The following is a 16,160-nucleotide window of genomic DNA, read 5'->3' on the forward strand; positions in this document are numbered from 1 at the left end:
CCTCATGCAAAAAAAGTCGATATCTCGAAGAGATCTTTGATTCTTCTCAGGGATTGAACCACTAGTCCTCCAGCTACCTTTTCGTGCAATTTCATAAAGTAATTCCGCCTTGTCCCGTCATACCGTCATATTGCGCAATATAAGTAAATTATTTATTATTATTAATTATTTATTTATTTGTCCCGTCATACATTCAAGGACAAGGTCTGGTTTGTATTTAAAACTCCTTGGAGCTCTTATTCTAAGTGGGCACCTGACAGCGGGGAAGGGGTGCCCTCCGAAAATTTATTGGGGGCGTGAGGCGCTAAAATTAAAACACTTATTCTATTTCAGACCAAAACCATAGTGGACTAAGGAACTGCTTTACTTTGGTCGTAAACATTTGAGAAGGTTTCAAAACAATAATCAACATTGTAACCCGATAATACCGATCATGATTTTTTTCAAAAAAGTTTCTTCCAAGAATTGTACCTAATTGTTGACCAAAGTGCACAAACTTAACCATACCCCACTTCAGAGCAAAAAGGTCAAAATCTACACTCTTCAGACCAGAACTGCTTGAAAACCAAGTTTAATACCCTTAAACGCCGCACGTACCTCTCAATCTTGGCCTGGCTGCAAATTAAACACTCGCCGATCTGAGCGAGTCCCCATCCCCTACCCCACTCTCCACGGGCAGTTACTCTGATAAGGATGCATTCAGAGCCTTCTAAAGGTCTGCGTATTTAAACAATTCCTTCACTTCAAGATTAAACGACTGACGCATTTTATCCTATCTGTTTGACAAGTTCAACTCCTGTCCTATCGTGCCTAGAGACCTAATCCCAAACACTTTATGATTGGGTTTAGGAAGATTAGGTTCTAAACACAAAAGTAAATGATCGGACATTGATATAAATACGTACTGCCCATACTTGTTTTAACTGATTCGTGACAATGGCCTGCGTGATTAGAAGAGACCCCGGTACGTCTTTAGCACCTTCCAATCACCGGGCCTCATTTCAACATCTCTATTCTACAGTGTTATTCTCCGTTCTAAGTATGTTTTTATAAACATTCCGTGAAATAGGTTTTCAGCTGATTAGCTGCAAAAAACACACTGCGTGGCTTGCTAGCACTTTGTGTTTGTTTTTTGCTGATCACAAACGTTGAGGTTTTAAGATCCGTTGCCCTGTTTACAAAAGCTTCATAAATCGAATCACCTTTGCAGGGAGTGGGCCCTCTTCCAGTGAATACTATTCACAAATGAAAAAGGACTTTGTGCGCTCGCAGGGGGACTATGTCCCCGGAATGGCCTTTTAATTGTAAAAAAGATCATTCTTAAGGCCGATCAATAGAATCCAAACTTCCAAAGTCAGATTTTTGTTTCATTGTTCAAAAATTAGGGGATCGGCATATATTGAAAGTAAATTTTTGTTGGGAAACTGATTCCTTGATGCATATTCAAAAGATTAAATATATCATTCTTTTCGGCAAGGTTCCAGGAGTCATGGAAAAACGATTACAGCGGAATTAGCTTAAATGAATTACAGGTTTCCATTCCATTCTCGGCGTTACCTCTTCGTAATAACCCCATCTGGTTTAAGCATTTTCTGAAACATTTCCTTATTACAAAACCATCTGAAGCCGACTTGATTTTGGAAATAAAATTTATTCTCAGCATTCACTTTATAGTCAAAGAAATAAATACAAATAGGAAAAAAAGATTTACAATGCGCTTAAATTGAGGTCAAAAACTCGGTCCGCGGTACATGTTGCAAATCGCCTTTTGCCGAACGACCCGCGAAAGTATTTTTTTTTTCCATTCCGGTTTGAGGATAAACACAGATCAAGTTTCGCTTATTAAAGCAGTGAGCTTGTTTGGAAAGGTTATCATCCGCCGGAGAATTTTATTTTCCTTTTACTTCAAATTATTATCTGACGAAAACAGCTAGAGTTTCGTTTGTTTTCGTCCGCGTTTGTTAACCAAATACGTACGTCAAAACTGAGTACATTGTTTCTTCGTCAACTTTGAAATTCTTGGTAAGTTCCTTACTTGCTATTGGTTACTGCCGTTGTTTTGTGACATTGTTGCAAATCAAATAGCGAGACCTTTCAATCACTGAACATTCTTGATTGTTGGTTTAAGACTAATTCTGTCCTTGATTTGTTTACTAAGTTTCAAAAGATGACTTTCGAGGTCGCCGACGGCATTCTCTTGTAAAAATATTCCCAACACAATGGTCGTCTCTGATGAAATGTGAAACAGAAGGCTTACCACGCAAGAGATTCTAAGGTAGGGTATTTATTTCGTGATATTTTCGATAATTGTATTTGTTGCTTTGTTAAAGTAATTTAAGTTTTAAGACATATTTGTAGCAACCACGAAGATTTCAAGTCGACGACGAATCGTGTACGCCTTTGCTGAAGTACCTCGTATCTTAAATTTTGATCGGTGGAATTTTTGAACTGTGAATTGGCAAATCTTATTACATAGAATAGCTTCCGATGTCTCCATAACTTAATAACCTGAAAACCACCTGTGATATATAGTGTTATTTCATTGTTTTATATTCTGCATGGGTCGAGCGATTCTGCAATGCAATAATTTCACTTTCAAAGTTATTGTTTCCTGAAGAGGTAATTGACTGCCTTTTACCGCAGGCAGTATATTTACGGATTAAAGATTGATAAATATCGCTGAACGCTTAAATATCGTGCCGGAGCTTCAATGATCTCAAATGTTGCAGCGAAAATTTTTAATTCAAGCCGTTGACCTCGGTTAAAGAGTGTCTATACGCCCCAAAATTCCCTTCAACAAGAAACCGAAATGGCATTTACACAACACGCCATTTAATCCTTAAAATTTCTTTTTTACCACTGGAATTACAGTTTGATTACTTTTAATAGTCGATATGTATGTGGATTTTTATGCACTGTTTATCGAAAAAAATGAGTCCGTTTGCAGTAAACAATAAGTCCAAAAATAGCATGGCTGACAAATAACTTGATCCATGCATCCAACGAACGCGCGGAAAACTGGTGCCCAGAGGACAAATTCCACAAACTGCTATTTTAGTCTTTTATTGTTAGTTTGTGTTGGCATGAGTTGTGTCAACATGGCTTTGTGAACAAAAATAACAACGTGTCGCTTTGTATCGATTACTTATCCCTCTACAAGGAGGCGTATATCCAGTAAGTGCCTCTAAAAGAAATACGGAAATGACATTAAGTGATAGAAATGAATGCCGATGAATGTTTTTTTTTTTGTAGCACGGGTGGTCTTCATCTTATCTTATTTGTGGAGTCGAGGAATCTTGAAAAGGCGTTTAATAATATATCGTGTATTTTGCTTCCATATTAAAGAAAACAAAGGTCTCATGCGTTGTCTTTGAAGCTCTCGCTCTCAACACTTCCTTAAACCTTAAAAGCTGTCAAGAATTCTAATCCAAAGCGTTATTAACACGGTTCTTAAAGAAGGTTAAAGAACGAATTTTCTTAGTCCTTTTACTAATTTCATTTCTGTCATGTTTGCGTGGCCTCTTTCGCTTAGCCTTAATGCGATTATGTGAGGAACTCTAGATCCAGTCCACTCTTGCGCGGACGTTCGACTTTCGATCGATTTTCGCTGGCGGCGTGACGCTTGTGGCGAAAATCCGTTTGTGTTAAGTTGGCATGCTGGATTCTACTCTTCAAAGCAATCGTTGCATCGCTGTCTATAAAATATTGTTGTCTAACAATGTACCCCTGGGTAGTAGTGCTTCATGTGACTTCTTTTGTAAGGGGGCAACAAACTCCATAACAAAACAAGTTGCCCGACACATGAATCAGTTATTCTAGATATTCTTTTTGCCAAAAAACACGGCGTTTTACTCTGTTATCATGGCCCAATCACTTAATCGTCCTACACTGTGCTTTTAAAAACTGTAGAAAAATGTCAAAAATTTTAATTGCCTGCAAGATTTCGAGTGTATTGTATGTCAGGCGCCGCGTGCAGAGATAGTTGTCACGTGCGAGACTTTGGTTCTCGACAATGAAAACAAAAACAAACAAACGAAAACAAAATCTGATGCAATGAATCGAAAGGACTATAAAGGCAAGACAAATGAACAATTTATGTAAAAATATTATTTCTCTAAAAAAAATCATGCAATTGTCTTCTAGCTAAATGGTGATCTGTGCTAACAGCTAGCTATCATTCTTTCTCTTGATCGAGATGACGAAAAATGGAATTGGTTCGCAACCAAGCCTCTGATTTTAGTTTAGTGCATGACCGTGATCTGTAGTTGGAGTATGATAACGTGAAGATGCAATTACAATGCGTTATTATTGCTGGTGATTGCAGTCTGTCCGTAGTATACAGAGTAGGGATGACTGTATGCCCACAATGCATTGCAATTTCAACTATATCATCGAGCTCTCAAGTGACTCCTCACTTTGGTGTAGCCCGAGATCAACCCTGACTATTTGAGGTAAAGGTTTACACAAGTTGCTTTTTAATTCTTTTAATTTTATACGGCAATTTTGATCTTGTTGTAGGGGGGGGGTTGTTCTTTCTCCTTAAGCCGGTTTTATTTTTGAAAAGTTGCTGATGCTTGGCCTGATTAAGTTGAACCAACGGTATTATCAGATGGGCGTTGAACAAGTTAGGAATCTAGAAGAGATAAAAAAAAAAGTTTGCGCTAGAGCATAGTGCTAGCTGCCTATCAGGCCGGCGTTTATTTCCCGTGTCACGCGTAGCATGAAGCGAGTAGGATTATCCCAAGGTTCTAGAAAAGACTTCATTTAAAATCTGATCCTGCACTTATGTTGATGTCATGTCACCATCTGTACTTAAGGTAACAGAACACGGAGGCTTCTGTTATTAGTTGGCTTAACAGAAATCACGAAATCAGTTTACCGGTTTTGCCGGCCATGGACGGCGGAGCATTTTTTCAACTGGGGGGGCTGACTAGTGACTTGAAGTGGGGAGGGGGGCTTAAAAGACTCTTCTCTTATTAATTCTTTATTTTTTCTGTAAAAGTGGGGGGGGGGGCTAAAGCCCCCCCCAGCCCTGCCGGCTTAGTTTAGAGATTTGAGGCCCAGTAATGCGGGCAACATTTTCTTTTAACTTGTCTTGCAAATAATTGCATAGCAAGTTGTTTTTGTAAAGTGTTGATGTGCGTATTACCTTCCGTATTGCAAGTCGCGGCAACATTTTGCACAAAGTCGAACTCATATCTACTTAAACGGAAGGTTATATGTGCAAACGCTTTTACACCTTGCAATGCAACAATGTTGAAAGAAAATGTTGCCCGTATCACCGGGCCTTAAATTCTTAAGTACAACAGCTCATCACAAAGTGAACATCAGTCATGACTTTGAAGAGAAAACAATTGCATGGCTGATAAATATCTAAAACTTGACAAATATCAAATTAGCAAGGATTAAGTTTATTTTTATAAGATATTTTTAGTTCCATTATAATGCTGGAATGACAGTTTTTCTATTATGCACTGTTAACTCTTATATTACCCCTGTATTTTAATTAAATTAGCTTTGTTTAATTTCTAAGATATATTGATAAAATAATTGTTAAACTCTTGTCAACTAATAATATTTTAAATATTATTAGTTGAAAGAGTTAAAAATTTTTTAACAACTGAGAAATTTCGCGAAAAATCGGTTAGATTAAAATCTTCAAATTTGAAGCACATTTAAAGAAGGTTCATTCCAGAACAACTCACGACCTCTCTAAAAATCGACAACATATAGAAGTCGCTCAATTAAAAAGCGATCGTGGGATAGCAGAAACGATATAAATATAATATTCCCTAACAATAGTCCTTTAGGTACAAAGTTTGTTACGAGGGAGCCTGGTTAAAAGTCAACAAAGAATCTATTCTTTCGATAAATACACTTGTGGTTAGACTGAGAATAAATCCGCCTCTCGATTGTTCCAGGCCGATTTGGGCGTTCGCGGGTCGTCTTTAGACAGAACGGGGGGTTATATAAATGTTCTTCCGTAAGTGAGCGTAAACATCAGAGATAAGTATAAACGGTTGTCATCCACCTTTTGGACCAAAATATCAGTTTTCACTATCATGGATACTCGCATCAAGTACGACACTGGCAAGTGTAATGTATAGTGGTAGGACAGTCGATGCTAAAGACGATGATGATTATGTTGTTGTTGTTGTTACTCGGTTGGTGTTGTTCTTATTTCTGTTGTCAATGGCGATGATGACGGGTTGTTGTTGTTGTTACTGTGAGTATTGTTCTTTATTCTGTTGTCAGTGATGATGATAATGATGATGATGATTGTTGTTGTTTCTGCCGCTGTTATCGTTGCTGTTTGTGTTGTGACGTGGAAATTCATTTTTCCGTGACCTGTTTTTTGCTTCATTGCCGGGGCAAGGTCAACACAAACCACTCCAAAATTTTGAAAGGGCTTTTTAATCATTTATTCACAGTTTTGACCTGTTTTTGTTAGTACAAAGCATTTTCGGGCCAGCTTGTGAAATTAAGATTCTACTACCACTATAGCCTGCGTCGCATTTAGTTTCGTTTGCGGCGCAGGCTACTACCACTACAGCTCATTTAATTACGATTCAGTGGATGGTAGTCGCAACAGAAGTGAAAACTACTTCTATACGTCACCCAGCAAAGCGGATAGAACCCAGATATTACAGCTGCCAAATCTATATTTTCATAAAATAGTTAATCTCAGACATTTTACACATCCAGTTAATTTATTGCTACTGAACGGATTGCATTTGTGCAGGAATGCAGAAAGCAAGAATAAAAAGCTATCGATATATCGCAGAACACCAATCCGTTGTTTTGTATTTCGAGGGCATGTCGAAAATCAAGAGCCCATCTGCCGAATTTGAAAAGATGTTTTTTTTTTATAAGACCCGCCCAAAACTGCCCTTCATGTGAGAGTTATCAGTTTTATTCTAGGATTACGAGATTAACTTATCTTTTACTGCAAAATGTAAAGTAAATCCAATTATTTGAACTGCACAGCCTGGGTAATTACCTCAGTTCTATAACCACAGAATTCAAACACGCAAGGACAAAAGTTAAAGGTATGTTGTGCCGTCAAACCGATATTTTCTCCTATTCTGCTAGTAGTTACATAGCATTAACATATGGAAAGCAAGTTGAATAATCCTGGATCCAGTGATCTGGATGCCTATACGACTGCGTGCAGTGATATGCGATCAAACAGGCACTGACTGTTCCAGGGTTCGAGTATCCTCCCTCACTTTGTCTGCGCTCGAAATTTTCTCCGAAATCTAGGAAATACTAACATTCCGGTTCACGAAACGAACCCGCATTTAAAACCTAAGCTCTTCAATTCTTCAATTCACTGATACAAACATGTTTTAAGGTTGGATAATCCTGTGAGATAAAACGGGGTTTCCCGTTGCGTGAGGAAGTTTTAGTCATGCCATCAAATCAAGCTCTCGGAAATAAAGCGCCATTGTTACGGCTGAAGCTCGGGGGTGGTCTGTTGGACAAAGTCAGACAATGGGTATAAAAGTGTAATTGAAGAACAATAAACTTTGAAGTGATGAAAAAAAATTCTAGTATAAAAACGACACAATAAGCACTTTTCAATGGCAGGCAAAAAAAATCAATGTTCGTTTTACCAACCCTTTTCACCTATTAAAATTATCTTGAATCTCGGCAGTTTTTGGCGTAGTCTCAAAGAATCTCGGCTTTTTAATCTCGAACTTTGAAAACCTACGTCTCGGACTCTCGAAATTTTACTAGCATTCAATAGAAGTCGAACGTCATATAGTGAATTAAAAAGTATATGGTTTGGTGCAAGTTATAAAATAATTAAAAAGTGTTAACGATCGACTCGATCGTAATTGTTTTTTTTTGGTCCTTAAAGCTGCTGTGGCGATTAACGGCTAAATTTCTTTTGTAAAATATAAAATTTTTTTAGAGTTGTATTTTTTTTTATATATAAAAAAAAAAAATTTATAAAAAATTTAATATGTATTAAAGCTTTATGAATCTCGTGTTCGAATTATTTGACATATATAGCCCGTTACGGAATCGGAAATTGTTTTGACCGTAAAAGGTCTCGCCGGCCGTCTCGCAAAGTCTCGGATTTTCCATTTTCCTACTTTACCCATAGTATTCGTAAACTACCGTCATATCTTGGTGTAATGTTTTCGCAGTTGCTGACACTAATGAATTGCTGTTCCACGAGAAATCCCATAATCAAATTATCGTTGAATTCGTATGAGCTTACCTGAAGGTGTACTATTTTACGGTTTGCAGTCTCTTATCGGATGCTGACTGAACAAACAGGGGCACCCAACGAGAATATAGTTCAAAACCACTTAAAAATAGCACCGTTGAACGTATTTTAGTATTTAAACGGTAGATATAGGCATATTTTTATCCCCTAAAATTTTTTTTTCTGTTCGGATTTCCTAGCTGAAAGTCTAGTGATCCGAAAGTTATAGGGATCAAAACTTACCTTTTCGAAAAAATTCCAGCCAGAGAAGGGCTCCCGAAAATTCTAGGTGACCTTTTTAGAGTAAAAATCCGTTAAAAATGAACAATTATTCCATATAGTGGCCTATACGGGAGGCTCCGCCCGAAAGGGGTACCTTTTTTAGGCTTCAGGTATATAAAAGGGTAGGGATTTCACAAGTTTAGGTATATGAAAGGGTATGTAAATCCGTCATTTAGGTTTTTTAAGGGCCTTGAATTAAAATATTTCGAACAGACGCACTTTATGGCTGTATTATTTTAATTTATAAAGCGCAACATGAAAATGACAAGAAAACGTCCTGTTCTAAGTCTATGCCAAGTCTTTTAGGTATATGAAAGGGGTACCTTTTTTCAGTAAAAGGTATACGAAAGGGGTACAATTTCTGTGAAAGTGGTATATAAAAGTGTAAGGGGTAAGAGCTTGGGGCGGAGCCTCCCCGTATAAAACTTTTTTGAGTGCCCCCCTCGGGGTTTCATACCTGTGGAGGGGGGGGGGATTTAAGGAGCTGAAGTATTCAGAAAGGTAGGGAAAACTGCCATTAAGGTATTTAAAAGGCCCTTTTAAAATATCTTGAACTGACGCAACTAACGCTGTATAGATCAAAGTCTTTTAAGCTAGGGTACTCAAACCTAGGCTTATATACAAAATGTAATGTTTCACTCAGGGCGACAGGGCGAAGCCTCCCTGTACCTCCTGGCTTTGTTGGGTGCCCCCTCCCCCCCCCCCCCCCCCCCTGCCCTCTCTCCGCATCAAACTGGAGCCATTTCTTATCAACTTATCGACAAGAGAAAAACATGAACGTGCCTGAACGTACAATTATGATTTCCGGCCAAATGCTTGAAATGGAACAAAGTGCGTCCGTTACGTTTGAATCTGGAAGAGATAATCTATTGTTCTCCACAAATTATCACAATAATGACAGACCAGTTTTGTTTCGTAAGCGTATCGTTTACTGTTAGGCTTCATTAGGCCTCAATAGCTCTTGGACTTTCGGTTAAATTTAAAGTGAATTCAATAACGAAATTCCTTGCACTTATCTGATACGTATCGCAAAATTCTTTTTTAAAAGCTTTGTCGCCAAAGATTGACTTCATTTATTGAAACTTTATTACTATCGATTTTTCTGATCTCGATAACGATATCTGGTATCACAACTCGGCAACTACAAGCCACTGCAGTGGATATTCGCAACTGAAAGGATCTGAAAGCAGTGTAGGAGGAGTAATTCTGACCCTAACAACTAGTGGTCGGTAGCAGCCATTCCAACAATTGGGCTCGCATAGCGGGGTAAGGGTTTTCACTACCTGATATTTAGCGCAGGTTCAAACATTTGATGAGGATTAGGACCTGCGCGGGGATGCAATTACTCGAGCAGTTAGAATTGAAAATGTCATTATTACCTTTTTTACTGATTTCACACACTTTGTCAGCCCAATATCCTGAGTGATCCGATCGAACCTCTCCTTAAGGTCACCTCTTTAATACAGACACCTTCCTACTTACAATTCAGTGACAATTCACTTGGTCTGAAGGAGACAAAAATTAATTATACCTGGACACCTCCATGAAAAGGGCACTCAGTTCTCTATGTCCCTTTGGTGTCAGTGTGAAAGAAGTTCGACTGTAGTACAGTCTGTTTCGATGTCATACTCGAAGGCTGGGAATTCATTTAAACAAACACTGTCCGTTTCTCATTTTACAGGCTTGCGCGAGCCTACCGAAACAAAAGTGATTAATAATGTTACGTATTACTTTTGGATTTTACAGCGATATAATATATACAGAAGGTGATATGCAAAAGGTGATATGCTTCTGATATGTATATTATAGTTTTTTTATGATTTCTTTTTAAGTAGCGCGCGTAAGAAGACTTAAATTTGCCAGAAGGCACCCTATTCTGTTGACAGTAACCACGCATCAAGGAGCCAGTCATCCTTAACAGCCCTGATACACTATTAACAACTGACGACAAACCAGTTTCCTTGAAAGTACATACCCCTCCCTGAAAGATTTCTTCTGTCGTACGAGAATCCCGGGACGAGAATCACACTTCTATCCGATAAGACTTTTAGCGGGAGCGTTTGACTTTTGCACTTCATTTCCTAGTAAGTCAAGATCTCGCGTCTAGTTAACAACGGAATCCTGGCTGCTAACGAAATGGCATCCCGAGCTTATTATCCGGCTGTCTTCGGTCCCAAGAATGAATTACATTTGAAACGCCTGCGTGTAAAAATATGATTAAAACTCGGTTTAGCTCAATTTGCCTCCGGAACTTATCAATTAGTGACGTATTGTTGTTTATGTCTCAAGATCTACTGTTTCCGTATGTTTACGGTGTATTTCGCCAACGCTTTTATCGAGCGTGACGATCTCAGGGAGAATGACATATTGAAGTGGCATTTCGATTCCCTGCTTTGTTAAAATACAGCCGTACAGCAAGCGTCATGTATTATCTTTAAAGTGACAGTTTGTGACTAGACGCTTTAAATCGTAGGCCAGCCGATGTTGCAGTTTTCCGAGGACGAAAGCGCGAGAAATCTCCAATTTTAAAGGGTAGCCAGTCAACAGAAAAGGTATTTGATAGTCTGTGATGTACTTGACTCGTGTCTGTTTGTTTCTTTTTATACCGTTCCATGTGTTGACAATCGACATAAATCAGCCGTCAGTGAACACCCGCAAATCTTGTCCTATGGCCCGTTTCTTTGTGTTCATGTTTGTCTTTGCGATATTCTAGAGAGATCACCCTTTATCGCTGTCATTAACTTAGAAACCAGTTCAGTACACTTCGAACTTAATTAGAAGCAAAGCTAAACGAGCTCTTAAATCTCAATTATACTTGAAGGGGATCGGCGCTTTCACTGATTTCGAATAGAGGTGGGTCTCATGAAACTGTCGTAACTTTGTCGAAGAAAAAGTCGCATTTTACATTATTGCCGGCATAGAGGACGCTAGTGCGTAATCGAGCAAAGCTATAACATCCATAATAACTTAGATTTTTATCGCCTTCTATCTGTCGTTTGATGATCTTCTGACCAAAGCCTATATGAATGTTTCTTATTACAGTTGAACTCTTTCGGTCACTACCCGCGGTACGAAGAAACAAATTCCTAGCGCGCTGAAGGATTTTAAAAGTCTTTTATTACTTGTTAATTGATTTCGCCCTCAGCAAATGTGTACCGAAGAAAAAAATTGTTGACTACCGCAGAGAAGAGAGGTGTTTTGCGGCTGATGAAATAACGTCCAGGGAGATATAAATTGCTCATTAAAAACTTATTTAAATGTAACGGTGATACGGACAATATCAAAATTTAAAGCCCAGTCATGTGATACGCGCGAATGGCACGTGCCTTCACATGTATAAACTGAACTTTGTAAAACAGATTTGCTTATTAGCTAGTGTAAGGGCAGTTTATGTCGTACAAATACAGTAAGTGTGATATGATCATGAAACGCAAGGAAGTCATGGTATTTTGACAACGTGGCTTTCATAAAAGACGTTAGCAGGAGGGCATTTTGCGTGCGCATGCGTCGATATGGACTAGTGCGCACGACAGAGAAGTTCTGCTATCGATTGTTTACATATTTTCCACAATTTATGGCCTAATTTCTAGCTCAAAATAAAACGTGTTTTAAGTTTTATTTGCTGTATACAATACTAAGAGTCCTTGCTTTATCTTCTGACAACAAGAAGCAAAGTGTGGTGTCGGCTTTCTGTTTATCTGATCGACTTTGGTTATGTGTATTAAACATTACACGTGGACAAAATGGCGACCGAATGTCGAGAACCTAAATACCTTGCCCATGTTTTTAATAGCCGGAAGATCTAAACGGACAAAGCGCTACGGCTACTTAGTACTAAAATATAAAACAGCAGTTTTAACTATACGATGTTATAATCAAGTATCCCGGGTTTGAGCGAGTGGTCATGATTTTGTTCAGATTTGTCATAAAACTACAATTTAATCGTTCTCACAATGCAAAAATCTCAAAATCTAGCCTTGATCTCCAGCGTCTACCGATGATATATGGAGCCTGAAGTACTTAAACTATCGTCTAATGCTGCGAAGGTAGCGTTAAAAAATGGTCAATTGTGGAAATTTTTAGCTTTCTTTAACGTACGTTCACGCTGGTTTATTCTAACAGAGAAACTATCGTTTGTGATTATTTCCTTAAACTTGAGCATTGGTCAAAATAACTTCACATTTCGATGATACCACAATTATTCTGTTGAACAAGAAAAGAATTACTGCGATCGGTCTTAATTTTAAAGTGTTATAGTAATTCTTTGCTGGTAGACTATTTGTTTACATTTTATTATGTTAATTAGTACATTTTTGGCTCCTTTATCAAAATCTAGCCTTGATCACCAGTCAAAAAATAGCATGAAACGAACAAGCGATATATATATTTTTCAGAAACGTTCTAATAACTGCTGTATAAAATGTCTTAAGAAATAATTTTTAACTATAAACAATGTTATTTTCAATTTTTCATTCAACGTTTATTTCCTTAAGATTGATGTTCATTCTGTTATAACGACTGTTTTACTTCTGTGTCGCCTAAATGTGTTTTAAAGAACTGCAGTTCTTGTTCCAGGAAACCCTGTTTTCCAGTCGAGGGCAAGTTGGCTTTGCTTTAGAGTCATCAGTGAGCTGCATTATCATGTGCAGAACACCCAAACATGTATTTCCCCTCAGGGAAAACCCTTTTCTTTGGTGGCCGTCCCTTTAGGCAAAAAATCTTCCGACAAGCTGTTATATTGCTCGCACTCTGCCTGTATTACAGCAATTGATTTGATGTGAAGTTTTGATCCTAATATATCACACTCCAGCACACGGATAAATGTTTTCCTCTTTTTATGGCCTGTTTGATTTTTGTCGGTGAAGGCTTTCCTACCTGTCCCACATATTTTCCCATTATTTGCAACAACGATCCCGAAGCAGGCCAGAAAATCTGCTTTATAAGGGCCTTGCCACACACAAAACACCTTTTCTTAGCGAAATTTACGTCTATATTTAATTATGTGACGATAAACAGTACAAAAAACAAAGTTTGAATCTTCCGCGCCACTTTTATTCCCAAGATCACGCGGTCTTTGTACAGCGGTTGCACGCATGCGCACGCAAAATGCCCTCCTGCTAAAGACGTTATAGTCCTTATTGAGGTGTGTTTTTCCTTTGGCCGGGCATCAAAAGTCGTAGTTGAAATTGTTCGGAATCATGGCAGGAAAAGGTGAAATGAAAAGTGACATCGAAACCCCAGGATGGGCGGAGAACACTTGTAAGTAACTCTACCTCTGTTAAAAGCTCTTTCGCGCGCAGACTAACAAATTTTCAACTTCCTGTGTCGGGAAGAACCGGCCACGGGTTGACAATTGGCCGTCTACACTGAGGCGAGCGTGATTTTATTATTACGTACTCTATAAAAGGTAAGGTTTCATTTCGATTTCAAGGCTAGTGGCTGATCACGCCGCCGCGCCGGTAGCTTGTTGGAATTCTGCTACCCCTTGACCCTTCCCCAGACAGAATCACCGTACACCCTTGGTTACACCCAGGCATATTGTCAATTTGATTCAATAAAATTCACCTTATTATATGGCCGTGTCTCACAAAGACTGGGAACTACCGAATTCGCGAATTCGATTGGCTAAAAACGATATTGACCGCGGTCTAGATTTTCTCATCTAGACCGGCATCTAGACCTGTTCAGCTGTTAAATTTGCCGCGAGAAAGTTACAAAAAGGTATGCGTTCGGTCTGTACTTAGGACCTCAGTCAATATCCCCCATACAGACCTCCTACTCGGTTAATAAGAACTAAGTACTAGTTTATACTTCTGAGCAGAGAGAGATACCGTGGAAGTGAAGTGCCTTGCCAGATTTCATTTAAAGGACGTACCAGATTCCAGTTCAACCAGGAATAATGGACTCCAGGTCAAACGCACAAACAATTAACCCGCTGCGTCCCTTACGTGAACAATGTAAAACGCGCTTTTTTATTGTTTAAACATTATTTTTCTACCGGCAGCGTCGTTATCAACGAATTTCTTTACTGCACCAAAAGATACCGCATGGAGTAACCTCCTCTCCCCTTGTGGTGCTACCTCTCAACGGTGTGGATTTGGACATAGGGGGGGTTAACTACCTTCAGTTGATACAAGGTTCAACGTTGTTTTCAGTATTGCACGCAACGTGTGGAATGTGTGCGTGCCTTGCGCGCACGCCATGTGTGGTTTGTGTCTATTACATTGCGCGCAATGAAGTCGAATCGATATATCCTCCTGCAACATTGTGCGCAACAATTTGAACGTTTGCTCATGCACTAATTTCGCTTGCAACACTGTGTGCGTGAAACAACTATCAGTCAATTCCTGCCTTGCGGCTATCCGATCTCTCAACCTGTGGTTGATTCTTTTGCTTATTTCGGCGTCCCTCACCATTTTGGTTACTTATTGTAAGTAAGCGGAAATCCGACTCTAGCAATTTCTCGTATAATGCCCACGTCAACTGAAACTATTGTGCGCATATTTGGGGTACCGAAAAATGGCAAGTGAAAAAATGATGATGATGATGATGATGATGATGATGATGATGATGATGGTTTTTCAAAGAGATGCGGCGCCTCCTTGCCCCAAACCCTGACGAGCTTAGCCCTAAAAAAATTCTGTTTAGGAGGTCTTTTAATCTTTACATAAGGCACCCTCCGTTCTCCCCGCTAATCCCCAACTAACCGAACGCCTGTAACAGGCTACTTTGGTTGTGATTTGGCCGTTGTGATTTTTTTGGTTACGTTGTGATTGCTTTGGGGAGCAGGGATGGCGCAGTGGTGACAGCGCTTGGCTCCAACCAATGTGGCCCCGGTTCAATTCCCGGATCCGGCATCATATGCGAGTTGAGTTGTTGGTTCTCGTCCGTGCTCCAAGGGTGTATGTCCGGGTTCTCTGGTTCCCCCCCCCCCCCCCCCACTCCCCCCTCACCAAAAACCAACACTTCTAAATTTTAACAGTGGATGAAGAGCCACTCTGAGGAAATGCCACTGCGAATTCCAATTTTTTATTTTTTATTTATTGGAACAGAATATAGATTTTGCCTTTTCGCTTTAAATTGAGTGTTACTGAAAGGAAGACACAAGAATTCATATATTTTGGACATAACTCTAATTGTAGTTTGACGTAATGTGCTGAATATACCTCTTAATAGGTTATTGAAAATGATGTATTTTGGGATTTTGAAAAATCGAGAAGTACACCCCCGTTTAAAATTCAGAGGAGAATCGCCCTCTCCCTCCCACCCTCAGAATCACCCATGGTTGTTTGATGAGAGATCGTGTTTGTTATGTTTTAGATCATCCACTTTAGATGCATACTGAACCAGGGCGACCCACGCCATCCAAACTATCAAGGTGGCCACCACAAAAGAGACGTAAAAGGCGAAAAAGATCCAAACAAGGCTTAGCACCACGACTCAGGTATGGCATTGATATTAACTCTCTCCTCATTAATATGATAATTTACTGAACCTTCAAAACACCCCCGGTCTTAGAAAAAAATGAAGCGAAAGAAGAGTGAAAAGTGTACATATTAGATTCTTTTTCTTTATTTAGCCGAGGGCTAGCTGTCGACTTTTTGATGACCTTTTCAATAAGTGAGTTGTTTGCTTTTAAAACAACAATTGTTTTACAGAT

The 16,160-nt window shown here is 39.1% G+C and overlaps 1 protein-coding gene across 2 annotated transcripts in view; it reads left to right on the forward strand.

The window, feature by feature from the left end:
* Positions 1–1,870: 1,870 nt before the first annotated feature.
* The window catches only part of LOC144655649 (protein inturned-like), a 37,860-nt gene continuing 23,570 nt past the window's right edge, over positions 1,871–16,160 (forward strand). The window contains exons 1-3 of one of the 2 annotated variants that reach the window (XM_078515940.1): positions 1,871–2,022; positions 2,159–2,275; positions 15,821–15,944. In XM_078515940.1, coding sequence (XP_078372066.1) covers positions 15,835–15,944 — 110 coding nt within the window. In that variant the 5' untranslated portion in view covers positions 1,871–2,022; positions 2,159–2,275; positions 15,821–15,834. Of the gene's footprint in view, positions 2,023–2,158; positions 2,276–10,920; positions 11,053–15,820; positions 15,945–16,160 lie in introns of those variants that run through there. The other variant, XM_078515941.1, reaches the window with a different exon arrangement.

Source organism: Oculina patagonica, chromosome 5 (assembly GCF_052425735.1).
Source record: "Oculina patagonica isolate OP01 chromosome 5, crgOcupat, whole genome shotgun sequence".
Classification (NCBI taxonomy): Eukaryota; Metazoa; Cnidaria; class Anthozoa; order Scleractinia; family Oculinidae; genus Oculina; species Oculina patagonica.